The sequence below is a fragment of the Panicum hallii genome, chromosome 9 (assembly GCF_002211085.1).
Source record: "Panicum hallii strain FIL2 chromosome 9, PHallii_v3.1, whole genome shotgun sequence".
NCBI classification, from domain to species: Eukaryota; Viridiplantae; Streptophyta; class Magnoliopsida; order Poales; family Poaceae; genus Panicum; species Panicum hallii.
This window is the reverse complement of record NC_038050.1, coordinates 2,879,123-2,905,774: the sequence shown is the minus strand read 5'-3', so window position 1 is coordinate 2,905,774 and position 26,652 is coordinate 2,879,123. Positions and strand designations below refer to the sequence as shown.

Here is a 26,652-nt window from a genome sequence, read left to right as displayed (position 1 = left end):
TTTTTTGGAAAGCACTTAAAAGCTGTACGAATATACATTGCAACGATGATTCAAATGAATTAGAAGGGAAAAATAATGAGAATTACAGGGAGGGGGAGATTTCTCCAATGCTCTGCGTGGTTAATTTCCATTACCCTATCCTCTTCCGGGTCATCAATCCGGCTGGGCCAGAATGATTGCCGGGTTGACAGTTCGCCACGGCACTGAGAAAAAACTCGTCACCGTCACCTCAACTCAACCAACCTACCCTAGCTAAGCTCATCTTCCTTCTTCCCCCGTGAGGTCGCCGTCGCTTCATTTAAGCTCACGGCATCGGGGTTATCTTAATTAATGTGCAAGGCACACGTCATCTCCGCAAGTCGCCCGCGCTACAATATTGCGCCTTATCCAGTTCTGCCGTGGGAAACAACGCGGCGTTGTCCTATAGCGCAGTGTGAAATGATTCTAAATTCTTCCGAAGGGTTCGTTTAGTTTTACGTGAAAACAAAACTCTACTTGCATCTTCCTGACAGCATGCGAACGCAAGCTGCTAAACGCACAAATCAGAGTAGAGGAGCGAGTTCTTGAGTAAGCTGCTGTTATCTCCGTGAGTAAGCAAGCCTTAGATTCTTAGAATGGGAGCTTAAGAGTTTAAATTCTTTAAACATGTTACGTGGTGTTATGTTGACCCCCTAGATTCTTAAAATTGTAAATCCGAGTATCCGAAATTGTCAAACGTGCCATTCTGCTTCGGGTCAAAGGATCTCTCGTTATCTCAATTTCTCCAGTTTAAGCAGAAAATGATCTGGTTTTCGTGATTCTTTTATTTCTTGTATTTACATCACATGAAACAATTCCTAAATATTTCTCTAAGAACTAACAGGTTATTTGCGAACCTTGTTTAGTCCCTCTTCCGATGGAATTATTGTTTAGTCAATGAAAACGAGCATGGAGGCCGGCTAATCCAGCCATTCCACAATAGCTAGCTCTGCCTCCAGTGGTCAATGGAGGCCAAACTGCCCTTGGAGCAACCCAATCTCCGCCGGCAATGGATGCCAAATTACCCTTGGATTACACCTCTAATTTAGAAGGTTCCACCCCCAAACAGCTAGTGTACCCCTCGGCCTCGGAGAGGCCATCTCAGTTCCCGAAGACAGGCCTCGGTGCCCCAACTAACCAGTCGTCACGGGGGGCAGCAGCAGCTTCTGTTTGGAAGGACGCGTCGTGCGGCGACAGAATTAACAAGCAATCAAACGGTCGCGACCGCCGGTACGGAGGACGACGAAGCCGCAGTACGACCAGGCAGCAACCACCGTTAGCTGGTGATCCGGCCGGCTAGGTAGCCTACGCCCCCCGGGAACACTACTCCTTCCGCGCCACCATTGCACGCGCACATGCGAGGGATCAAGCTAGCGAGCGAGAGGAGGAAGAAAGGCACCCAGCAGCTACAGAATCAATGCGCGGTGTAATTTGATCCGGCGGCCCTGCCGGCGCGGGGGCGGGGCCCGCCGCCCGGTTATTCAAACGGCGTTTATGGGATCGGCTCCCTGCGTGAGCCCGTCCATTCACGCCCGATCGGTGCAAGGTCAAGAACGTACTTCCATTCCAGGACCCAGCGCAATCATGAGCAGAGGAGCCGTACATCGAGCACCAGGAGGCGATCGAGTGAGAGAGAACTCGGCCCAGCACGATCGCATGAACACGAGCAGCTCGAGATTACCGGGAATTTGCGTGTAATTAGCCGGGCTTGAATGCATTTTGATCAGGTGGGCAGGCCGCAGAGGAGGGGAGCTCCGTCCTTGTTCTCCCGTGATGAGAATGCGTAGAGTATCCAGGGCGGGACGTCGCCGCCGCTCTTTCCGTGCCCGGCTCTCTTTTCAGGCGCGGGCGCCCAACAGTGGACGGGACGCATGATTACCCGACGCCGTGCGGCCGCGCCATCTGTGGCCCGCGCTGCTGCCGCACGCCCTAGGGTTTCGTCGTTGGACGCCTACACCACGCGGTACACAAACCGCACGGCCGAGTATCTCCGCTTCCCCCTGTTTGACAGAAACAACGTTCTCTCCCAAGTTCGTAGTGTGAGTATACGAGACAGCGTTGACGGGAGGAGTGGACGAAACGTCACGCCGCTTCAAACCCAAGAACGTCTTCATTCTGCTGGTCACTGTCATGTGTGTTAGTCAAACTATTGGAGCAAACGGTATTGTTGCAGGTTATTAGCAGAAGCATGAAAACTACTCCCTCCAGAATACCCCGACACTAGGATTGGGGGAGACGGTAAAGTCAAATGAAGTTCGATCATTATGTATAGCAAAAAAAAATATACACAATAATATTTATCAGGAAATAATATTTGACGATCGATCTTGCATTAGAGTAGTTTTACGCATAACTTTTCTCTTATAAATTAAGCAATGCAATAAGAGCTTTCAGTGGGGAAAAAGAGTGCTGTTGATTATGCATCAAGAACTTGAGAAATTATGTTTCGGGGCCATGTCAGTATGATGTCCAATCCAACGTTTGTTTGTGATCCAAGGGAGGAAATGGTCAAGTCAAAGAAAATCATATCATTATGTGCAAGAAGAAATGTATCGTACAATAATATTTAATAATAAATACTTTACTCGTTGTTTTCTTCTCCTCTTAAGTAGTGCCAATAATAGCTTCTAATTAGTTCAGACGCAACCCCGGAACGGAGGAGCTGGCCACCCAGACCTAGCATTGCAAGAGGGCCACAGTATCAATGCATTCAATGGGTATATTGATGATAAAATTTATAATTTTTAGGTATACAAAGTCTAATACTACATGTATAACTGCTCGTTCTTCCGTGTTGTATGGCTATTCAACGGATGCCAAAATATTTAAACCTTTTTTACATGTTTTTTATTGAAGTTTCTTTCTCCTCCTCGATATTGATAACGAGATATTTGTGTTGACTTCGTCAATCTCGTAATCTGCTGGTTCGGTCTCTTGGATGTACTTGTAAGTGCATGGTTGTATGCATATATTCGTAGGGGTGAGGACGTATGTGTATGCGAGGGTCCGCGTCTGTAATGTGTTATTACAAGTCTTATTGGATTTGGAACATATAATTTAGCTAGAGCTGCACAATATTCCCTAAAATATTGGAAAAGAATCAATGTTCCAATTTTACCGTATAAATTGAGTCCATCTAATAACAAAAGGGATGGTGACTAAAGAGCTTTTTTATTACATATACTGCTAGAACATATTTTTCTGTTCATATGAGAATTAATAGTAGTAATTTTGTAAAATAATCTACGAAATTCTCGTCTTCTAGCCAATGTTGCGTTGTCCAAATCATGGATGTTCAAATGTCACCCAGGCCCATGAAGGACCGCCCTTGAATGAGTGCTATTACTTCGGACATTTGGTGATGAAGAACTTGAGGAAAGGAGGGGAAAAAATTGAAGCAGCTTGCACCAAAAAAGTCTCTAATAAGATATGGGTATTCCGTTGGCCCCACAGTTTTTCATTAAAATAATAAAACTATCCAGAAAATAAAATCTAGAACGGGCCGAGCCGGTAGCCGGTACACTACCGAGTCCACTCCACTGTCCGCTCCTGCCGTTCCCCACGTCCGCGCACCATCCACCCTTCTCGCTATCCAAATACCAATCCTACCCCTGAAATCCTCAAACAAGGAATGGAAACCACCACCCGTCTGAGGGGCGATCCCGTCATTTCGGGTTCCCCTGCACGAACGGCAAACGCCGTGATCCCACCGTGCGGGACGCGTGCCGAAGTCCCTGCAACCCACGGTCCCGACCGGCTCCGCCACGTACCACTGCGAGCTCGGACCCACCGCACGGCGACGTCACGGTGGGACCCTTCTGAGCCCTCACCTCCTTTAAAATCACCCAGGCTCCTCCCGTTTGAAACCCCTCTCGCTCGGTGGTTTTTCCCCCTGGCGTTGCGTGTAAACTGTCAAAAAGGAGGAGAGGGGAAGGAGAGAAAAAAAAAAGGGAGCGGGCGTCGCCGCTCTTCGCCGGAAATGGCCATCGCCTCCGGCGAACCGCCGGTGTACGGGCTGTAGTACGCTGAGGTTGGAGCGGTGGTTGTTTTAGGCCGTTGGCGTGTTGGTGCGGGTGGTTCTGGGTTGGTTGCTTGGGCGAGATGTTGTGGTTGTAGTGGCTGCGCTTCATGCGATCGATGCCGTTCCAGCTGAAGAACGGTCACCACCACCACCACCACCACGGTGCCGTCATGGAAGGGAAGCCGCCGCCGCCGCAGTCTGCAACGCCTAGGGTGTCGATGTTCCGGAGGCTGCTCGTGAGGGTGTCCGCCTCGGAGAAGTTTGTCGCGGATGGCAAGGAGAGGGACAAGGACGAGAAGCCGCCGCCCGCCGCCGGCGAGGCGGACGCCGCGGGGTCCGTCGGGCTGGACCGCATGGTGCTCAGCTTCATGGAGGAGGCCGCCACAGTCGAGCGGCCGCCGCGGGGGCGCTGCAACTGCTTCAACGGCAGCAACCACGAGGAGAGCGACGACGAGGAGTTCGACTTCCTCCCCTCCGAGCACGCCTCCGCGCCGGTCGCCGCCGGCGCAGGCGACGCCTTGGAGGCTCTCAAGGTGCGTAATTTCTAGCATGGCGAAGGCGAACCCCCTCGAATTAGGGGGAAAAGCTGCAATTTTTCCACTTCCAGACCCACATGGATCGAAATGATGAATGGGGCTTTGTCTTCTTTGCGTGCGATTCTTGGCAGGGCCTGGTGCAGAGCGCGAGCGTTGCGGAACGGAATCTTCTCGCGGACGCGTCTAGGATCGCGGACAAGTGCGGCAAGAGCTGCAAGGGCAAGGCGGAGTGCCGCCGCGCGGTGGCCGACGGCCTCAGGGCCCTCGGCTACGACGCCTCCGTGTGCAAGTCGCGGTGGGAGAAGACCCCCTCCTACCCCGCAGGTATTTGACGCCGTCCGGTTGAGTAGAGGGATCCCTTGAATAGGAGGTTGCCGTCCAGCCGGTGCTGACCGCGGCGGCGGAATCTATCTGCGCAGGGGAGCACGAGTACATCGACGCCGTGGTGGGGAAGGAGGAGGTGAGGCTGATCGTGGAGGTGGACTTCCGGTCGCAGTTCGAACTGGCGCGGTCGACCAAGGCGTACCGCGCGGCGCTCCAGGCGCTGCCGCCGCTGTTCGTGGGGACCCCGGACCGGCTTGGCCAGATCGTGGTCGTCGTGGCAGAGGCGGCGCGGCAGAGCCTCAAGAAGAAGGGGCTGCACTTCCCCCCGTGGCGCAAGCCGGAGTACATGCGCGCCAAGTGGCTCTCCCCGCATGTCCGCTGCGGCGGCGACAAGGCCGTCGTTCCCGGCCCGGCCGCGGCCGCGGTGCCCTTGTCGGCGGCGACGCCGGTCCAAGCGGCGAGCTTTTCCGGCGAGTTCGAGCTGGTGTTCGACAGGAAGCCAAATAACGCCGCCGCCGCCGGCGTCGGCGAGAAGATCACGGTGGTGGTTTCGCCGTGGCGCCCAACGGAGGAGGCGAGCAAGAAGCAGCAGCTGCCCAAGGCGAAGGTCGTCACGGGGCTCGCCGCCGTCCTCTGAGCGTGGCGTGGTGAACAGAGAATAACTAGTACCGCTAGCTAGCTAGTAGCCGCTCAACTACTACTACTCCACCCCCCCTTTTTTTCCTCCTCTTTTTCGTTTCTTTTTTCGCCGCGCCTCTCGATCCATTTGGGGATCTAGTTTTTGGTGTTTTGGTGTTTTCCGGGGTTTTTTTCGGAAAAGAGAAAAAACACTTGCCTTCTATTTTGCGCTCGTCTTTACTAGAATCTCCCCCTTCCCTTTCCTTTTTGACCCTTGTAATTTTTGGTCTTGGCGTCTTGAGTTCTGCCTAGTAGTATGTAGCACAGCAGTAGGAAAGTGGTCAGGTCAGATGAGGTTGCTTGCTTGTGGCATGCCTCATGATCACCAGCTTGCCTACTTGTACGAGCAATCACGCCTCTCCTATTACTAGCACTCCTTGTTATTGGTATGGAAGAGATGAACCATGAGTACCTCTTGTTACTGCCATGGAAGAGAATCAGATATGCACAATGAGTGTATTGCCAGTATGTTGTCAATTCTCAATGTTTGTTCGTTCAGTTCTTTGGATCTCATTACCACCACCACCATCACGACGTACAGCTGAGCATGCTTGTTGCTGTGATCTGCCCTGGTTCTCAGGTTGCTAGATTCGGATGAACAGATGGATACGATCTTGATCGTCCACCTGATCAAGCAAAAGAAGCAAAGTAGATGATGCTCCGTCATCCCGTCCCGTAGCGCGAGAACAGAGGAAAATAATAAGCTTAAAATAATGGGGCTGAATGCGGAGAACTGCACTCGATCGGCGGCATCGCCTGGCACGGTGTGACTCCGCTCGTGCAGTCTCGAGAGGCGTGCCGCTGCCGGCCCACCCCACACCCTGCTGCATCGGTGCCAGCACTGAACTGCGAGTGCCCTGGCCTGCCCATGGGAACGCCGTGACTGCTGCTGATCGCGCACTCCGTCGCCTTTACCCACCTCGCACTTCACCTCTTCCACCGCTGTAAACAAATCGTACTTTTTTGAAAAAAAATCGTACTGTATAGTACTATTAGTATAGAGCAAATTTTTTGTTAAAAAAAGGATGTATAGGGGTCGTTAAACCCACTAGTTGGAGCTCCAAAGTATGGTCGTTGAAACACGAGGAGAAAGAGCCGGACTTTTTTTCCCCTAGCCCCCGGTGGATGGAACGAAAGCAAGAAGAAAAAAAAAAGGCACGAGTTTGGCCGTTGCCACCACCACCAGCAGCTCGCGCCCAGGATCCTCGTGACACGCACCCACTGTTCCGGGGCGGTTAAAGCAAAAGGCACGCTCGGTGAAACCGAAGCCAAGGACCCGTTCATGTCATGTGTGCGGCCTCGGGCACGGGGCGACGGCGAGCCGCGTCGTGCTCCGGCATCCTACATCCCAAATCCCACGGCCCCGCGCGCCATCTCGGAGGAAAGCCAACGTGATCTCACGCCATTTTTCCCCCTCCTCCGTCTGCGAGCCCGAACCCGATCGCCCTGGCTGGCTCCTCTCGCGTCACGGCGAGCAGCAGGAGACTCCGGGAAGCGGCAGGACGTGACGTGCCCTCGGCGGCGGCGGTGGGAGCGGCGGGGTGGCGCCGCGGCGTCTGACCACCTGGCGGCTGCGTGCCGCCGAGTGGAGGCTGTTGCGCGGGACGCCTGGCGCCTGGCGGTCGGTCGCCGCGATCTGAGAAAAAAAAGAAACGCCTTGGCCTTTCCCGGTAACTTCGCCGGTTCATCGTCCGTCTCTCGCCGTTCGCGGACGGAAAGTGGTAAGGTAACCGTCAACCGACACCACGCGGCAGGGTAACGTACGATTCCCTCTGCGACGGGACGGGGTCCCCCGTTAACCGTTGGACGGGCCCACCTGTCTGTTACCGGGCCTGTATTTCTCGTCCCCCTCCTCCCTGGGTCGTGGGTCCGCCTGCGAGGGCCCGTGATCCGGGCCCACGGCCGCGGTAGATAGATACTCACCCCCGGTAGTGGCAGCGGGGGTGTGGTGGTGAGGATAGTTGGGAGCGTGACAAGGGCAGGAGGATTGCTGGCTGCAGGTAGTAACAGATGCCACCTGCAAGCCAGGAACAGTTTGCACGTCTTGCTTTCAGGAAAGCTACGCGCCACCGGCTGCAACTCCTGCGCCTCCTCCTCCTGGTTCTCGCTGCAGCTGGTACTGATAAATCTCTCTCCCTCCCTCCCTCCCTCTCTCTCTCTCTCTCTCTGAATCATTGCCCTCTCTTCACACACTCAGTGTGAGACTGGGAGAAGGGTACAGTAGAGTGTGGCAGGGTCAGCAGCAGAACCCATACCAAACTTCAGAGGCAAGGAACAGGCTGAAAGAGGAGGCAGGAAAAAGAGGGAGGAGAAATCCACCACCACAATGCGTGAAAAGGAGAGGAGAACGACCTGCCCCGGGCGCAAGGCCAGGTCCCGGAAAAAGGAAAGGTTCCCCAGTGAAAAAGAGAAAAATGAAGAGAAAATAAAAGGGGTTAGGTCTTTCCCATCATCTCTCATGAGAACGAGAGGGAGGGGCGCAATTGCCTGATTGGGGAGGGCAAAACTACTTGCTTCTTTCCTGCCAAAAAGAGCTGAAATGCTTGCGGGATGAACAAGGTGTAGATTGCCCAAAGCTGCAGTATGTTCGGATTCTTTTAACGGTCTGTTTGTGTTTATAAACTCGGGTTATGATCCGTGTTTAACCAGAACGTTGTTGATCATTTGTAAATTGTCCTGTAGACAATTGATACTGTGATTTCAACCAATATCAAAGTTGTTCTGCAAACTTTCCTGATATTTATTTTAGAGCCATTGTTTTGAACAGAGACAGTTATGCCTTGAAAGAAAGGTGCCATAGTCAGAATTCTATCTACATAGTTGCTTTACTGTATTTCCCCCCTTCGTAGCGAATGAGGCGCAATGGTTCCCCATTCAGAGGTTTAGCTGTCTGATCACCCTTTTTAGAACTTAAACCAAAATGTACATGCCAGCAGTGCAGGATCGATCAACGCTTTTATTTCCTACAGTATTGACACTAGATGAGTTCTTTGAAAGAGAAGGTCAGAGAAAAACAGAAAATAGCGAACGAAAATCACCCGCATGCTTTTTCATGAAGCTGACTCGTTATAATTCGCCCCCTTTTCACTACAGCTGTGTTTGACAGGCCAGGAGGCGAATAATATCTGAATAGAACTATCAATCCGCAACGAGTTTGCATCGCCATGTTTCTGGAACTGGCCTAATAATTGACTAATTATCTCCACACTCATGGACTTGACAACTTTAAGTCCAGAATAAAAGATAAAGGAGAAAATGACTTGGGCTAAGGAAAGGGGGGAAAAAAACTCGAGCAAAAGCAACAGGACCAGGGCGTTGCCTCGTCTTTCTATCCTCCAGTCTTCACGGGAGAAGTTTGAGCTTGCGAGACGAGAACATAAAGGAAAAGAAGGCAACGGGCACGGCGATGAGAACTTTTCGGAGAAACGGAATCGAACGGGGAAACGAATCCAGCACGAGAATGATGATGAAAAAAACAAACCCGGTAGGAAATGCCAAACAAGAAACTAAAAACCAAAGGCACCCGCTTTGATTTCTTCTGCCCCCGCCCCGAGCGTCTCTTTCGGGCGAAAAGGAAACAGTGCCAGCGAGCTAAACCAATCATCAGGAAAAGAAATTGGACAAATATATAAAGGATGCAAAGCTCTAGCTGCAAGAACTTCTAGAGCTAGCAGCTCCAAGAGCTGTTGCTGTGGGCACAGAAGAACGAAGATACTTACTTGACTGATTTTATTTTTTCGAGAAAGAAGGTTGTCTGATTTTATCGCTACTTTTGATTAAACAATTATGCTTAAATCACTTCATCTTATATCGTAGAAAAATACAAATCCTACGTCGATCTCGAAGCTAGAGCTTGTGCAGGCCCACCGTCCCCGCATCCTAGCTATCTTGCTCCAAGGTCCAAGCCCCCGGCGGCTCCGGCGCATAGCATCTACCAGGAGCTGCTGTCACCTTCGTCGTGCGTTGGCCTCGCCGCAATAATACGGGGAGGGGAGAAGAGCATCCCAAGTTCCCAACGCGTGCATGGTTGGATATCTCGTCTCCTCGCAAAAAAAAAAGGATATCTCTCGAGTCGTTCTCGGCCGAAAGCAGGGTTTGGCGCACACCGGGACGACGACGGGAGGGAGCTGTCACGTAAAAAGAAGGGAGAACGAAAGGAAATGTGTCGTGTTCGTATGCAGCATGTACCGGCGGTGCACGGTAGCGAGGGATGTGTGTGTGTGTGGGCCTACCCTCGCTACCGTTTTGCGCGGCGTCGTGTGGAGTAATCTTGCGCGCATGTGACGGACCGTCCTGTGCGTCCAGGTCTTGTTTTGTTTGCTTTGAAATGGCTCGATGCCGCTTCGAAGCTCACGAGGAGGACACCATTCGTACCTGGGCCACAATGAGCCTAGTGGAGGTGGACTGGGCCTTCACAGAAACAGGCTTGAAGGCGGGTGGTCCGCGGCCTAGTTGCTGCTGCTTCCTAGGATTCCTCATGGCAGCGCCGGAGCCAACGGGCATGCCCCCCCCCCCCCCCCCCAGCTGCCACTGGCCCCGCAAACATCATGATCAGTAGTATATAACGATGACGCAATCAGCCAATCAGCAACCTCTCGGATTGTTCAATTCTGACCGGCAGATCGAGGGAGGGTACAGCATGGACGGTAGCACGAGCAGATGGGCCCATCCATGATCGTCATCATCCGCTTGCCCTGGTCAAGCAAGGAGCGAGAGAGTGGCGTGCAGCATCCACAGGCCTTGCTGTCCGACCTTCTTCAGAAATATGAGATGCTACACGCAAGGTGTCCGGCAACACACGACCAGTGTACCATCCACAGTACAGGACTACGAGAGTAGAATGCTGATGCGCCCCTAACGACGATACTCTAAGCTTTCTTCTTCCACGGTACAAAATCCCAGCGAGTAGCGACAGGTGCTGAATAGTATGACAGCAGGAAAGCAGTGGTTTTGTGGCTTCGCCATGAATGAACAAGTGCAACAGAAAGGCCATGAATGAAAGTCTCCTTCAAACCGTTTGCGTCTCTCCCAAGGAAGAATTGGCCAGGCTCGAGCGCACGTGTTGGCGGGCCGAGCTTGGCTCTACGGCGGCAAGATCCGGTCAGCACGCGTCGTGTGTGGGAGCAGGCTACGGCCCACATGAAACGGGCCACCAGGGCCGCTTGGATCCTGTTCTTTCTCTCTCACGGGTCCAAAATCTCTCCGCATTTCCCACTCTTTTTTACATGTACAAAATTCGGCCCATCTGTAACTGTACCGAACGTGTTTCACGATTTCACACCTACCTTGGGCCTTTGTAGCCCCCGTTGAGCGGTAGTTTCTTTTTTTGAGAACTTGGCCGGTAGTTGAGCATCAGACGGCGCACGGGGGGCGACCGGCTACCGACGCCCGAAGCAGCACCAGATCTTTTCTTTCTACGATTCCATCAGTCGACCAGACAGTCACCGCCATGTGGGCCCCGCTAACGTGCCCGCTCTCCCATCCTCAAGGAGCTCGCTGCTTGCCGTCTCCCCTCCCCCCTCCCAAGTCGTGGCTCCCACCATGACACAAAGCCCCAGCACCCAGGGGCGAAACACCCCAGCTCTCGGCCTCTCGCGCACCAAACCCACGGCCCAGTCCCACTGCCATGCGGGCCCTGGAAAATTTAATCCACGCGATTAACCACATTAATCGATGTCATAAAGCGCTAAACAACTGCCCGCTTAAATACGGAAGCGGAGCTCTCGCCGCCCGCGTCACACCCCTCCGTCCTCCCCGTTCCCCGAAAAGTTTCCTCTCCCCCTTCCGAGTTCCGACCTCGTCGTCCCGGCTCCAGTTCTTCTTCCCATTCATTCCCTCGCGCCGAAGCAACAACGAATCCGCGCGCCCGCCAAAACCCTAGCCCCAGATCCCGCGCCCGCCCGCCTCCTCCTCCGCAACTACCCTTGCTGGATCCTGCTCGCCGTCCCCCGGCGCCCAGGCGACGGCGCCCGCGCCGGTCATTCCCGCTCGCCGCATTGGGGAGCTCGCGGTGCCGCCTTCGCTCGCGGGGCGGAGATCTGGGCCGAGGAGGAGGTGATTGGCCGCGGGGCGCAGGGGATGGGGCGGGGGCGGGGGCGGCGGGCCCCGGGGATCCGCGCGCTGGCGCTGGTGCTGCTCGCGGTTGCTGCGGCCGCGGGAGTCTCCGCGGGGGATCCCGATCCCGACGAGCTCGAGCGCGCGTAAGTGTTCTCGGTTCTGCTCCGCGTGCCTGCTCTGTCGGTGCTACCGCCGTTCCCCGTTGCTTGCGTTGGGATTTCGCATTGGATTGCGCAAGTGTCGCGTTGCGTCTGTGGCGTGCATTGCTCGCGCGTTGACTGGTGGAAGCATGTGCCGTCCGGGCCGTGCATGCCACGCGATGATGAGGTGTTGCAGCGTAGGGAACTGGAGCGCTCTGCTCCCCATACATCGCATGCAATTTGGGACATTTCTGGTTTACCTTTTCACCTCCCAAACTCAATCCCGCCGTCTTGTATGTTGTGCCATGAGTTTCTCATGTCGACTTGACGGGGAGTTAATAGAAGAACAGGTTAGGTGAGATGTCGAGGAATAATACGTGGTTGGTAGTTCATGCCTTGTAAATGGAGCAGGACAATAGGAATGGTGTTTTTTTTCCTGCCATTTTGTTAGCGAAACTTATTCTGATGGGCGCAATTGTTTCAGTTTGCAAGGAGTGTTGAAATTTGGACTGCTTTTACTGAACAATGGCACATTGGATGTACTACCCTTGTTTTGGAAATGTTGTTGTTTGAATATCTTTTGGGTGCTCTTACATAAGCTTGTAATTTGAATAGCTTCAAACATTGCTAGGTGCCCAACCTTTCAATTAAGCAAACGCCCGCTTATCATAAATGAGTCATGAGTATGCAGTGTTCAAACTTCAAAGTATATGCCTATTTTGTAGCTTTTTAGTAAAAGTCTCAAGGAAGCATTCAAAGTATATGATGGAAGATCATTGAGTCAGCTTACCTATCAACTATTGACTGTATGTAACTACAGGTTTCCAATAGTGGAGCCAGACCATGGACACACTAAACTTCGTCTCTCAGAACAAGGTCTTGATGCAATTCGCAGGATTGAAAATCCTATTGCCATTGTTGGTGTAAGTTTGAATAAGTTGTAAACTGTTTGCCATTTTACGTTATCGAATAAGACCAATGACGACCTTAATGATTGCTTGTTGTAATGTTGACACCTAAATGATCAACTGCTTGTGAACCCAGGTAATTGGTCCCTATCGATCTGGAAAATCTTTTCTCCTCAACCAGCTTCTCTCCTTATCATGTGATAAAGGTAGTTAGGCACTGCTTATGGTATTATAAACATGGATTCACTGAAATACATACTAGGACTATTTGAGGATGTGAGTAATGTGACAAACTTAACTATGCAGGTTTTGGAGTTGGTCATATGCGAGATACTAAAACCAAAGGTGATGTGATTCCCAATTTCTCTAGACTTGTGCCTTGTTGTGATCTTGCCTATTTGCTTATGGAAAAGCTTATGAAGCAATCATTGCATGCTTTCCTATTGTTGCAGGTATATGGATTTGGGGTACTCCTGTTGAGATGGATGTTGATGGTTCCAAAGTTTCTGTCCTTTATCTAGACACAGAAGGATTTGAAAGTGTTGGGAAATCAAATGTATATGATGACAGGTGTGTGTGCCTAGAAATGACCTCTTTCTGCTTTACTTTTCCTAGGATGGAGAATGCACCATTGTAACCTTTTCCCCCTAATATAGGATATTTGCTTTGGCAACTGTCTTAAGTTCGGTGCTTATCTACAATCTTCCTGAGACGGTGCAGTTTCTCTCACTCTGCTAGTATGTGTTTTTGTGTGTGTTTGTTCATTGGTTTTATAATTTTATTGTGATGGCATTGCAGGTGCGTGAAGCTGATATATCTAGGCTTTCATTTGCTGTTGAAATTGCTGAAGAATTCTATGGAAGGTTTGCCATCTCTCTTTTGCTGTTTCTGTTTTCATTTCAAGCTTCAACACTAACGTTTCTCCTCTTTCTTCCTTCTCTTTTCCCCTCTGTGCCTTATGGTGTTTTGCAGAGTGAAGGTAATGCTCCATTTTCATGAATATGAGCCTGCAAAATAGGAATACAGACAACTTTTTTTATGGAATGTGTTTATTTTTTTCTTCAGGGGCAAGATGTGGCTTTTGAGCCTGCAAAGCTTCTCTGGCTTATCCAGAGAGATTTCCTCCGTAAGTTTCTTCTAGAATGGTTCTCTATTAAGATGATTTGTGAACAGTTCCAATTTGTTTGGGAATGCAAAAGCTTGACCTTTAAACCAGCAAACACTATGAATCTAAAAAAGCCAAAACGACCTACATTTTGGAATGGAGGGAGTATTATGTAAAAGGAGCTTAAACTTTTGTAGATTAAATATATTATAACATGATATTTACTTGTGCTAAATATGTGAATTTTCTCTAATGGTGGATTCTTTGACATTTTAAACAGAAGGAAAATCTGTACAGCAAATGGTTAATGAAGCCCTCCAACGGGTGCCTAATGATAATGGTTAGTTCCAGCAGCCTTACTGGCTGGTTTTATTTTAGCGATATTAAAGCATCTAACGATCTCTCAGGTCTAGTTGAATTGATGTGTTTTTTTGGTGTATATTTCTGCAGGAGACAAATATATCGATGAGGTATAGTTTGTTCATGAAATCTATACTTTTGGGCTAAAGTATTTAGATCCAAACTCTGCTACAATTTTTGCTTTCTATGTGCTTTTAGGTCAATCAAATCAGAGATTCTTTGGCAGTTATGGGTGACAACAGCACTGCTTTTAGCTTGCCTCAGGTGCATTTCTTATGATTTCCTCAAATTATTTAAATTGTCGACTGCTCTGCAATAGAACTTTAGTGTGTTTAACGTTGGTACCATTTTTTTTCTATGTTGCTGATAAATGTCGATGCTTTTGGTTTGTACTGTGTATGCCGATAAATCATATGGATATTGATTTTGTTTATACAGCCTCATCTGCAAAGAACAAAATTATGTGACATGGAGGACAAAGAGCTTGAACCATTATATGTAAAACGGCGGGAACAATTAAAGCAGCTTGTTTCATCCATCATAAAACCAAAAATCGTGCAGGGGAAAACTCTGAATGGAAAGGACTTTGTGTCTTTCCTGCAGCAGGTAAAATACTTTCGGATATGGTAATTGCTGGCATGTATCTGATCCATTAGAACTGTTGGTAACTTTTCCTCTTGTGTTTCAGATTCTTGAGGCTTTGAATAAAGGTGAAATTCCATCAACAGGATCCCTTGTCGAAATTTTTAATAAAGCCATTCTTGAGCGCTGTCTGAAGGTGTATAGGGACAAAATGGATGGCTTAGGCCTACCAGTACCTTTAGAAAAACTGCAGCAATTTCATGAGATGGCAAATGAAGAAGCCAGAATTATCTTTGATAAGCAGCACTTTGGTAAACATCATGCGGCTCAGTCGGTCCTCAAGCTTGAAGATGAGATTAAAAAGGTTCGTTAATACTCTATTATATTTTGGATATGTTTTAGGTTGTGTTTCACATTGAGAAAGGAATTCCACCTTGAAATGTTTTTTATTGCATGACAATAGTATTGTAATGGTCGTATGATACATTCTTGTTTCTATTTGTTCTTCTTGGCCTTGTAATGAAATTATAATTTGACTAGTCAGTTTGAAATTTCTTTTATAGCATGCTATGACTAAGGTTTCTCTTTCCTATTTCCTTGCTGGCACCTCTCATTCTTTCCATGGGAGATTAGGGAGCACCGCTGAAACTTTCTGTGGCATCTCTTTATGCCTTGAAATTAACTTTCACCTTTTATCACTTTTAGAAGATAATATGTTTTACATACTTACAGGTATGTACTTTGTAGGTGTACAGAAACTTCCTTCTAGCTAATGAGTATCAATCATCAAAGCTTTGTGAAGCTCGCTTTTCTGAGTGTGAAGATAAGATGGATCACCTTCAAGTATTGAAACTTCCTTCAATGGCAAAATTCAATGCAGGCTTTACTCACTGCAACCAAAGTTTTGTAAGGGAATGTGTTGGACCTGCAAAAGAAAGCTATGAACGTAGAATGTCAAAGGTTTGCCTCCTAATTTTGAATATAGTTTGCATGTTAGTCATCAAGGAGTAAGTGTGAAATCATGAATTTTGAGTGTTGTAACAATAGCCGTATGTTTTGTGTGCATATATTTACAGCCCACTTGTCCAAGACAAACTAGACCTTTTTTTCTACTACTAATTTTTAGTGTTATCTGACATTTCATTTTATCTGGCTGCCTTAAGAAATTCGATATTTTGGTTACTTTCATATTGGCAGCGAGTTTTCTTCTGTGGAATGTCTAGCCTTGGTTTGGAACCCGATAACAATACTAAGATCATTTCAGTTTTTTTTAATTTAAAAATAAACATATAAGATGATAAAAAGATGCATAGACAGTAAGATGATATGTTGTACCTCTTGATTGGAGGGAGTTTTGTACCCATTTGAAGTTATTCTGCACGTTAATATCTTCTACAGTTCTGCCTTTTCTGGTTAGTCTATAGGATGCTTCTGCTCTTTAAAACTTTTTAATGGTTTGCGTGACTGAACTTCAATTTGGTATTGCATTCAGATGCTTGTCAAGGCTCGTGCTCTTTTCATCAAAGAATACAATAACAAGCTTTTCAATTGGTTGGTGACCTTCTCCTTGGTCATGGTGGTCATCGGGCGCTTTGTCATCAAGTTCTTCTTACTTGAAATTGTTGCCTGGGTGATGTTTATCTTCCTAGAGACCTACACGAGAATGTTCTGGTCAGCAGAGTCGCTGTACTACAATCCAGCTTGGCACATCATTGTTTCTTCCTGGGAGACCATCGTGTACAGCCCTATTCTTGATCTGGACAGGTAGTCCTTTTACTCCATTCAGCTGAGTATATTGTCGTACTACACAACTTTTGCCACTAACATGCAATTCCATGCACAGATGGGCCATCCCCATTGTCATAATGGTGTCATTTGGGATTCTTTACTGGAGATGCTTTGGTGGTAGAAGGAAACGGGGCAGGGGTTCGCTCCTACCAGTGTACAAGAACTCATACAAGAACTCAAGTCGCCCAAGATCAGACTAGTGATGTCAAATGATTGTTTTTTCTTTTTGAAGAATGGTACAAAATATAAACTTATAGAAGAGAAGCAAACTGCCCATTGCGGGTCATCTGTCCGTGCTGTTGGATGGGCATGTTTTGACAGGGCCTCTGCCAATGCATCTCCGATTCTTTTTGGTCGATGAAGAGAGGCAGTGAAACTACATGCTTTGGGGCACTTGCGCAAGCCTTTGTTGTAATTCGGACACCAGGATACTATATATCCATCTTCTGTAGCTAGGCTGTTCTTACTAGTTACGACCTCAATTCATTGATTATTGTTTACATCCACTGCAATTGTTACAAGAATTTTGTTCTTAACATTTGACAAATCATACACCAAATTGTAAGAGCGTGTACTGTGATAGTAATGAGTTGAAAGTGTTGATCTGTGGGATTTGGAAGTTCATCATAGTATTATATATATAGTTGGTGCCGTGATCTGTATGCTAGTCTTTTTGGTTAGGAGCTTTGACTTCGGTTGTGGGCGCCCGCTAATCGATTATTGTGAATTCACCTGACCTTGTGAATCACACTATACTTAAAGAAAAGAACAGCATCAAACTTACGCTTCGATCAACACTGAACTTGCGAATTCACCTGACCGAGCATGGCGACTTGTGATAACATGTTGCCTTTCACGAACAGCTGCAGCATGACTACTAGAGATCCATTTAAAGAATGCACAATAAGTCAATGACCAGTTGACCATATATGTCCACAACGAACAAATCCGCATCGCAGGATTAGCAATGTCCACTACAATGTATGTCGAAATTGTCAAATTATCACTGTTGCTCTCGGGGCCTTCCAGTGGAGCATACGTCTAGGAGGTTGACCCGGATGAAGCTGGCCCTCCGCACATCCTCTTCTGGAGGTGCTCCAGGCTCGCCACCCGCTGCAGCGAGGCTGTTCTGCCTATCTTCCCAGCAGCCAGTGCTGCGTTGACGAAATCGTCGTCCTCTTGAGCCGAGGAAGCCATCTCTGGCAAGTAACCGTTGTTACCTCCGATCTCGCTTGGATTGGCAAAGTAACTGTTTGGGTCATCTTGGATGGGGACAGCCGCGTCGGAGGTAGAGTCAGATGGGGAGCCGTTGAATGGCATGCTAAGGGATGACATATCAGATACGGCAGGGAACAAAGCGTTCATGCCTGTCACCCGCTTCACAGAATCCTCTGCCATCTTCACCTGCAAACATGATGCATTCCCACATTCAATCAGAATGACCATATAACATCCAATTATGTTTGGAAGGTCTGTACGATACAACAACAATGGATCCTCTCAAATCTAGGGTGCATGATTCACCTAGTGCAAGCATTTGAAATAGCCCAAAGTGCCCAATTCAATATATACAGGCCTCAAATAGCCTAAACAAAACAGCATACCTTCGCTCTTAAGGTTTCAACGTCTGCCTTTAGCACCCTATTGTCAACAGCAGCCTCATTGAACTTCTGATTAACATCTGCAAGGCGCCTTAACAGCGAAGAGTTTTCAACTCTTAGCTGTGCTACCTGTAACAGGGCATTCAAAACTCAACTCATTAGACAAGAGCCCAAGAATTCTTGGACATTTTCAACAAGTAAAAACAATGGCATAACCCATCAGACCTGTGCCTCCAGTTCATTCAAGTGAGCTGCCTTTCTGCTTCTTGAACGCCTAGCTGATTCTCGGTTGGATTGCTTCCTGAAAACAGTCAGGAAAACTGGCATCATCTCCAAGAATCACATGCAAGACATCCTCAGCAGAATAAACGAATTAAACTAGTAAATCACAAGGTGCAGTCCAGCATAAACAGAATCTTCTGAGACCATTGATAGAGACACGGATGTTGTCAACTCTATTGCGTAGTTAACCATACCTTTATAGGCTGTGAGCAAATGTGTGTGGCTGTGGAAGTAGGGCAACAAAGTTTTGACAGGGAGGCTAAAATATTGCCAGCATAAAAGATAAGTAGACTATGCTACTTTGGAATTGGTCACTAAATAATACTAGAGATATAAGAAAAGAACGGTGATACAAATTACAATTGCTGTGGCATACGTTAATGTATACCATAAAGTAAGCCAATGATGTTGCATTTCAAATTGAGCAAGAAAAAAAAAAGATCACCTTCTCTGCAGTCTCTGCTGAACAGGGTTTGCGTTTCCAGTAGTCTCAGCTTCTCCTTCCATGTCATCATCGTCTGATTGCTCTCGTGAGGAAGAGCTAGTGGCTTGCTTAACAAGGATATCAGCATTTTGTACCACTTGTGGACCTGATTCCTCAACTGGAGCAACAGCTAGCTTGTTTTCAACTGGAATCCTATTACCTGATATGTGTCCATGATCCAACCCAATCATAGTACAGCCATTCAGCCAGAAGTAATAAAGTAAAAAGACCTAGCATTTACAGTTTTGTGCAGGTTTCACTAAAATAAAATAGCATGATGTTCATGGAATCATGATTTCGGCTACTTGGAAGGAAGCTAACAATATTAAAATAAAATAAAAAATCCTAAGAAAAACAACCTTAATCCTTTGTTAAAAAAGTAAAGAAAATATGGTGCTTCCAAGGAACTGAAGGTCTAAAATCTATTATGCTAGTGTGGAGCATGGAAACCTAACTCATTAGAGCCAAGTTTCATAATTAGTTTGAAGACATGGCAAGAGGATGAGTACCTCCAATGGGATTAAAGGGGCCTGCATGTGAAACATCCACATTTGGCAAGGACGAACCAGCTGCAGAACGCTCTGGAGGCGTCACACCAGAGGCCTGTGGAAAAAAAATGGTATGGGAATACTGGAAATAAATGTACATACAGAAAGCACGCTAGGAGAAATGCATGGCGGGCTCCCATCAACTCTTACTGTAGCACTTAGTGCTAGGAACAAAAAAAACAGGGAATGGCTTTACAGATGTTGGGGAAAGATAACTCAATGCATGAACTTCTGATCAACATATCCAGTAGCTATAACATCTGACAAGCCAGGATCATATAATTCCAATATATATACATATGAAATAAGCTACTGCACTTATCAAGGAAACGACAAGAACGTATAGGAGACAAACCAAGCTGAAACTACTCACGTACAGACGTACTCAACCAGTGCACAATCACCTACGTCTTACAACACAACAGCATAATCGCATTTAACACCCACCCACTGACCCACACATGAAATGACAGACAGGAACCATCAACTTACAACAAAATATCGAATCTACACAAACAACCTGGTGCCATAAACACATGGATTTCCCCAGTCCTAAAACACATAATCACTAAAAATACTTACACGGTTCGACCACCATCTCATCGCAACTGTAAAAGGTCTAGATATGGAAATATGCACCAGCTGTTTCGTGTCCTCTACAGATCACTAAAAATCTAAGCGGAACATCACAGCACTAGTTATACTCATACCATAGACTGATCGCATAAGAACGCAAAACAAGCTACTATGCGCCCTAACCATTCGAATCAAACAGCATTGCAGGTGAGCTGCAGCTAAAGGCAAGTGCTCATAGGTCATACCCTCCACATGGCGACGGCAGCGAGGTCCTTCTCCAGCTTCTGCTTCAGCATCGCGTTGTACTCCACCGGGTCAACAACCGCGCCCGAGGCCGCCGCCGCCGCGACCCCCAGCGGCTTGCTCTCCGCCGCCTCAACTCCACCACCTCCACCGCGGCCCCTCCCCACGCCCGCCACGGGCCCCGGGCTGTCGAGCACGGCCTCCTCCAGGAACTTCTGGAAGTACCACTCCGAGGAGCAGCGGTTCATCGCGCCCGCCGCGTCCCACGCTGCCCCCGCTCCTCCTCCTCCGCCTCCTGGCGCAGCAACAGCGCCGGTTGCCGCCGCTTGAGGCTGCGGCGGGGCCCAGTAGGGGTTGGGGATCTCCTCCACGGAGAAGACGCGCTCCATGCGGATCGAGCCGGATCGCGACGCAGCGGAGGGAAAATTGGGGCGGATCAAGAGGGTTCGGAGGATTCGAGGGTTTGATCTGGAAATTGTGGAGAATTTCTCTGGTTGGGTTTGGTGGAAGAGGAGAGAAATGGAAGGGAAGAGGGGAAGAAGAGAGAGGATGGGTTGGACGGTGGCTGTAAATGAGTCAGCACAGACGGCTTCACACCTCCACGCGCACGCCAGTTTTACTTGCCGGACGTGGATTCTGTTTCAGCTTTCCCGGGACATGTTTGTTTCTACTTCTTACACATATATACGGGTATTTCGGATTTATCTTCACGTGAAAATGGTTGTTCTACGGGGCTTAAGCATGAAGCCTAGATAGCAGAACACGGTTTATTTTCGGACCAGGTAAATTTACAAATTGAACCGTTACTGTAGTCTATGATAAACTAGTTGATTTGTGTCTTGCTGTTATCTGCGGATTTGTTTCTTTCCTTTTTTTTGAATATTTATGACTTCTAGAACCAATCAAATACATTTTATTTGAGAATTATATTTTAGCTTAAAGTTGAATAAAATTAAATAATTATAGAATAGCCCTTATCTTGCCAATGCAGCTCCAGGGGTTATGCTAAAAGATCTTACCGTTGTCCTCTTAAACGACGATGTGCATGCAACTTTTACATGATCATCAACAGGATTAAACGAAGGAATAGTCTGCACCTAAATTTCAGCTATGGTGACATGGCGTCGATATACGCGAAATCACGGTCGATCATGAGGTGACGTGGACACGCTTGATTACAACGTGATCGAAGCTTATCCCCTTTTCTTCAGCACTAATACTGACATGACCAAAGTGCACATACACTTCCACTCAAAAAAAAAAAGTGCACATACACAGATTCTCGGATGGGCCCTTTCCCGTTTCCGGATGGAGGGATATCCTTGTTATTTGCCGGATTGAGATCGCAGTCTCATCCAAAAAGCCGAGGCCATTGAATTCTTTCCAAGGATAAAAGACTCGCTTATAGTATCCTCCATTTGCACGTGGCCGGATCCTCTCTCTTTTTTTTCTCATTGGTTGGAGTCTCGATATCAGATCAATGTGGAAAATTAAATGCTTATTGATGCATTTTTACTATTTAATCTAAGTATACGTTTTTTTTTATCAGGGGAGTCTTTTGTTCATTACAAAAATAAGTTGGGCTACAACTACCCAAAAGAAATTTGATTCTCTACAAGATTCTTCGGTTTACTTTTTAGGAAAAAAATATTCAATATTTCTCTGTTCTTGCGTGTAAATGCTTCTTGAGCGCCTGCCCAAACATGTGCCACTTTTGAAGCCGTATGTTTTGATACTAACCCAAGGAAAACTTGTACTCATTTTCTCTTTATATATTTTTTATTAAAAAATCCAAGAAAAAACGTCGGAGTCAAACCTCACATGATGATCCACGCTGTTCATCATCCTTTTTTTCTCCCTTTCTAGGCGGAGTTTTGGGATCCACTTGAACGTGAGAAGATTGCGCAGCGTCGCTTCCCCGATGCGTCTTGGCGCACGCAATTGACTTTTCACGGGCCCTAGACCCTTGCCCTCAACTTTGGCTGTGCACTTACATTGCTGCACAAATGCAGGAGCACAAGTCATACGCAGCTACCTGTACATGGGCAGTTCAATATCAACACTGCTTCTTCACATCCAGATATGCTTCATCTCTTTCGTGCCACCATGACAAGCTACAAAACATACATAATCAACTCATCAACATGTTAATAGTAACATGATAAGTGCCAGAAAGGCTTCAATGATATAGATTAAAAAGGTGCCAACCTTCGAGACTGAATTTGCAACTCAGCATCCGGGACTGAATTGACAATAATAGAGATTAAAAGGGTACCGACACAAGAAGAGACCGGAATTGACTCTTCGTTATCCAAAAACCCAACATCTGGGACCAGTGGGATCATTCTCTGCCCCTAATATTCTTCCAGAAGAGAGCAAGAGACATACTCTGAAGGCAATGTCATTTTCAGAGCAGCCCATTATGCTGTCTCATCCATGGACATCAACTGCCGGGTTCAAATCACAAGCCAGCCATATAAATCAGCATGACCTTATCCTCTCTTATTCCTATCCTCTAAGGAGTCAGGGCAGCCTCATTCTAATATTCCATCTTTCAGAGAAAAAGGATCAGCATATGAAATTTTAGAATCCTTTCCCTCAAAACCATGATAAAATATCACAATCTTATACTTCAGACAATTAACGAACTACCACCTTTATTCGAATTAGAATTCTAGGCAGGGATAGAGTTCCAGCACGGCGGAAGCACCAAACAACACTAGCTGAACAATGGGTGCCCTAATCCTTGACCAGACTACCACTGAAACTGGTATTCTGTTGTGTTCTAATCAGCTTGCTCATGATGGGCGTGATCACCTCAATGGCATAGCGGCCTTTATATTCCTGGTGTACTCCTCTAGCCTTTTCAGCCCTTCTTCAGGAGTAGCAGCTTCACATAACTGTCTAACAATTGCGCTCCCAATAATCACACCATCTGCTCCCCAGCCTGCGATCTGTTTAGTACTGAAGATATCAAAAATCTGTAACACAGATAATAGTAGACTCATGTTTAGCAAGAAAGTTATCTAATTCACCTGTTTCACATGCTCTGGAGTTGATACACCAAAGCCAACAGCTACAGGTTTGTCTGTAACCTATAAAGTCAGGAAGATAAACATTCTTGAACACAAATTTCCACAGAGATGTTATTGTGCTAAAACTAATTCACAGTTTACTTTATGATAAACAGGTTGCAGTTTCCTAACCTTCTTGATCTCCCTAAGAAGATGTTCCACACGTAAGTTTACATTTGAGCGTGCACCTGTAACTCCAACAGCACTCACCTGCATAACATACAGGTTAGTAATGCCACTAATCACTAAATCAAATTAGAGAGCAGAGACGAGTATAATGGTGAAATAGAATGACCAGGCGTATGTTCTAGGTGCCATAATTCCCACCTGACCTAAAAAAATTCTACTTTCCATTATATTTTTCTGTACAAACATGTGTGACGAAATGAATTTCATTAATGTATGGATGTGATGTAATAGTTCACAGTTAGTATTCCCTATGCTATATACTTGTATGTCCTACTTCAGGATGTAAACTTTCACCTAGGGCAGATATAAAACATATCCGGAATATATAACGATGTCCAGGACTTCTAGCTAGGAAAACAGCTGGGATCATCTAGACACTCACAAGATAAAGAAATCCTTCTGAAGCTTTTGCAATTTCCATCATCCTCTCTGTTGGCGTGGTTGGTGTTGTAAGCAGCACCTGTGGGCAATCATGCAAAAATATAAATGACAAATGGCTGGTAGTCAAGCTATCTCTTCTTAGTCCACCATCATGACTAATATGCAAAGGTATACTGCTGTCACACCAGCCCGAGTTATCCATAATATACTTTAAAATGGCCTTATCCTTAGCCTATCCTGGATTTCTGAAAGTGAGCTGGACAAACCCACCTGACATGTGTGAGCCAAGTAGACTAGATCTTGCTTCTAGGGCCAGGCTGATACCAAGGCCTAGAAAATCTTTTACAACTGTGTATTTTTGGAGGCCTAAACTGGACCTAGCCCAAGCTGAAGATAGGTAGGTCTCATCTCGAGCGAGAATTTTGTTAGGAACTAGATAGCAATACAACTACGGGAAAATACAACAAATTTTGTGTGAGCAGTATATGAAAAGATGAGAGTGAGGATGAACCAGCTCTATGTTGTGGATAATGGCCTCGCTCCTCAGCAACACTGTCTCCTCCAAAGGAAGATCAGGTACTACAAGTCCTACAACATATAGTGTGAGTCAACAGATCTGACTGACAGAACAACATAATGTCTGAATCAAGTGTAAAACATGTTTACGCCATACAGAAGATGCAAGAACAAGAAACATCTTATAGTAACAAAGTATAAAACAATCATAGTCCATATGACTCACTATGTAAGGAAATTTACCATTTACACCAGCTTGTCTGATAGTAGCCATGAAGTTTCGCACCCCACGCTTCAGAATTGGGTTGTAGTATGTGAAGAGAACTATAGGGCAAGACAGCTCACGTATAACCCCTTTCAGCATCCCTATGACAGAATCAAATGTAGTTCCTTTCTTAAGTGCCCGTGTTGCAGATGCCTGGAAATGATGTGAAGTTAATAAAGCTGTAAAAAGCAATATGAAATCAAATATATTGCGGCTGCTGGAGAAAAAGACCATCACATGCCTACCTGAATGACCGGTCCATCAGCCAGTGGATCCGAGTATGGTACGCCAACCTCAATCACATCCGAACCGCAGGAATCAAGGATCTTCAACGCTTTCGATGTCGTTGCTAAATCAGGATCACCCGCGGTGATGAACGGGATGAATGCAGTCTGAAAATTTCCAAGGTTAGAAAGGCCTCTTAAACTAAATTTCTACTCCGTAAAAGCTAAATGACACACTAAGACACAGCATAAGGCAAGATCATTGCAACTAAAGTTGCCCTCCACTTGGCGTCTGACACACCACCAACTTCCTAATGCAGTTAATTTGCTGAAAACGAGCAGACTACACAAAAAGACACACTGCTTTTGCAGATACTAAGTTCAGTGATGCACATCCAGACAATCTTGCGGGCAAAACCAAACTTTTCACTGAAGATTAAGATAGGTTCAGAGTGCGCCTACAATGGAGAATCACTGCATCTCAACAGATACAGAAGATTATCAACTCTTCCCTACAGTTTTGATGAGCGGCCTACAGTTTGTACTCTGTATGCTTTTTAGTATTTAATTGAATGTGGGCTATAGTTTTCTAGAACAAATTAACATAAATCCCAACAGTTTTATCAAATTGCCAACAACAAAATTCCCTACAAACTCATCGCCCACACTTGTAGTAGTCAGTTAACCAAATATGCTATAAACAGCTGGCCACTTGCAAGGAAACTATGGTGAAATGTTGTTGGTTTTGTAGTGAATGCACAGGTTTGTTTTAAAAAAAAAGGGGGGGGGGGGGGGGCAACATTGGCCTCCGCCATCGCTGCACCACCAATTCAACCTTGCAACTGCAACTTGATCGGAAATATCAAGAGATACAGAGTTGGGCAAATTGCTCCGCAGGGGTTGCGACGAAGCGAAGGGCGAGGTCGAACGCACGCACCTTGCCCTGCTCCCTGAGCCTGGAGAAGGTCTCCGCGATGCTGCGCTTGCCGGTGACCACGCCATAGTAGGTCATGGGCACCGTGACGGCAGCCCTGGCCGAGAACCCTGCCGCGCGCTAACCCCGCTGGGGCAACGGAGCAGCCGGCGACGCGGCGGCGGCAGTGAATCCTTGACTGAGATTTGCAAAGGTCATACGTGACGTGTACCGGTCACCGGTGGGTGGGTGGGTCTATCTTACGGATACGGACACCGCGACTACACGCACAGTTTTTTTTTTAACAAACAACTACACGCACAGGTAGAAGCCCCAAAACCGGCGGCCCACTACTGACTTCGGCCCATTACGCAGAGGTTTTTTCTTTTCCTTTTAAGGAGGTGCCGAAGCCCAAAAGAACGGCCGGTTCATTCCTGATTTCGGCCCATTATAAGATGTTCTAGTTTTATTTTGTTTCTTTCCTTTTATTCTCGTTTCCTATACTTTTCAAAAATTCTGGTTTCCTATCCATTTCATTCTTGCTTTTTGGTTGTCTGTCTTGCACTTCCAGCCTGGTCATCAGCCAGCACCACTCTTCCAGTAATCCAGCTTTCCATCAATGGAAAATCAGAGAATGGCCTGTCGCCGCCGCCCCCGAAATGGCAAGAATGGCCGCGGACGCGGACGACGTCGCAGCTTTGCATGCGCGTGAAACATTCGTGCCGTGCCATTCGTGCTTTGTTGCAGCTTGCAGACCGGCCAGCGGCCAACGCGCCCGCCGCAGGTCCGTCAGCCGCTGGCTGCGGCTGACGAGAAACCACACCTGCAGCTCGGATAGG

General features: G+C 47.3%; 4 protein-coding genes across 6 annotated transcripts; 2 read left to right on the top strand and 2 right to left on the bottom strand.

Annotated features, from left to right (window-relative positions):
• The first annotated feature begins 3,876 nt into the window (after window positions 1-3,876).
• Window positions 3,877-6,045, top strand: LOC112876950. The gene is made up of 3 exons (XM_025941134.1): window positions 3,877-4,572; window positions 4,707-4,899; window positions 4,995-6,045. Exons 1-3 carry the CDS (start codon window positions 4,147-4,149, stop codon window positions 5,534-5,536), a joined length of 1,161 nt encoding a protein of 386 aa, XP_025796919.1. The 5' UTR covers window positions 3,877-4,146; the 3' UTR covers window positions 5,537-6,045.
• A 5,239-nt stretch (window positions 6,046-11,284) lies between these two features.
• On the top strand, window positions 11,285-17,141 carry LOC112876725 (guanylate-binding protein 4-like). 3 transcript variants are annotated; one of them, XM_025940893.1, is made up of 17 exons: window positions 11,298-11,777; window positions 12,595-12,697; window positions 12,819-12,888; window positions 12,989-13,027; window positions 13,135-13,252; window positions 13,339-13,396; window positions 13,481-13,545; window positions 13,655-13,661; window positions 13,748-13,808; window positions 14,068-14,127; window positions 14,238-14,257; window positions 14,346-14,411; window positions 14,586-14,753; window positions 14,836-15,093; window positions 15,477-15,689; window positions 16,222-16,493; window positions 16,573-17,141. In XM_025940893.1, exons 1-17 carry the CDS (start codon window positions 11,656-11,658, stop codon window positions 16,715-16,717), a joined length of 1,845 nt encoding a protein of 614 aa, XP_025796678.1. In that variant the 5' UTR covers window positions 11,298-11,655; the 3' UTR covers window positions 16,718-17,141. The 3 variants fall into 3 exon arrangements, 2 of the variants coding, with proteins under 2 accessions (XP_025796679.1, XP_025796678.1); XR_003225363.1 differs by lacking the exon at window positions 16,573-17,141 and having other exon boundaries at window positions 11,285-11,777; window positions 15,610-15,689; XM_025940894.1 differs by lacking the exons at window positions 16,222-16,493; window positions 16,573-17,141 and having other exon boundaries at window positions 11,288-11,777; window positions 15,462-15,689.
• A 244-nt stretch (window positions 17,142-17,385) lies between these two features.
• LOC112874247 (bZIP transcription factor RISBZ2-like) lies at window positions 17,386-20,930 on the bottom strand. Its single transcript, XM_025937468.1, has 6 exons — window positions 20,254-20,930; window positions 19,394-19,487; window positions 18,846-19,044; window positions 18,344-18,419; window positions 18,122-18,247; window positions 17,386-17,921 (listed from the first exon to the last, which is right to left on the bottom strand). The coding sequence occupies exons 1-6, from the start codon at window positions 20,638-20,640 to the stop codon at window positions 17,559-17,561; spliced, it is 1,245 nt and encodes a 414-aa protein (XP_025793253.1). The 5' UTR covers window positions 20,641-20,930; the 3' UTR covers window positions 17,386-17,558.
• A 1,180-nt stretch (window positions 20,931-22,110) lies between these two features.
• LOC112874248 (tryptophan synthase alpha chain-like) lies at window positions 22,111-26,049 on the bottom strand. Its single transcript, XM_025937469.1, has 9 exons — window positions 25,838-26,049; window positions 24,922-25,068; window positions 24,655-24,829; window positions 24,407-24,483; window positions 23,897-23,974; window positions 23,458-23,535; window positions 23,287-23,346; window positions 22,460-23,205; window positions 22,111-22,365 (listed from the first exon to the last, which is right to left on the bottom strand). The coding sequence occupies exons 1-8, from the start codon at window positions 25,910-25,912 to the stop codon at window positions 23,065-23,067; spliced, it is 831 nt and encodes a 276-aa protein (XP_025793254.1). The 5' UTR covers window positions 25,913-26,049; the 3' UTR covers window positions 22,111-22,365; window positions 22,460-23,064.
• Window positions 26,050-26,652: the final 603 nt, after the last annotated feature.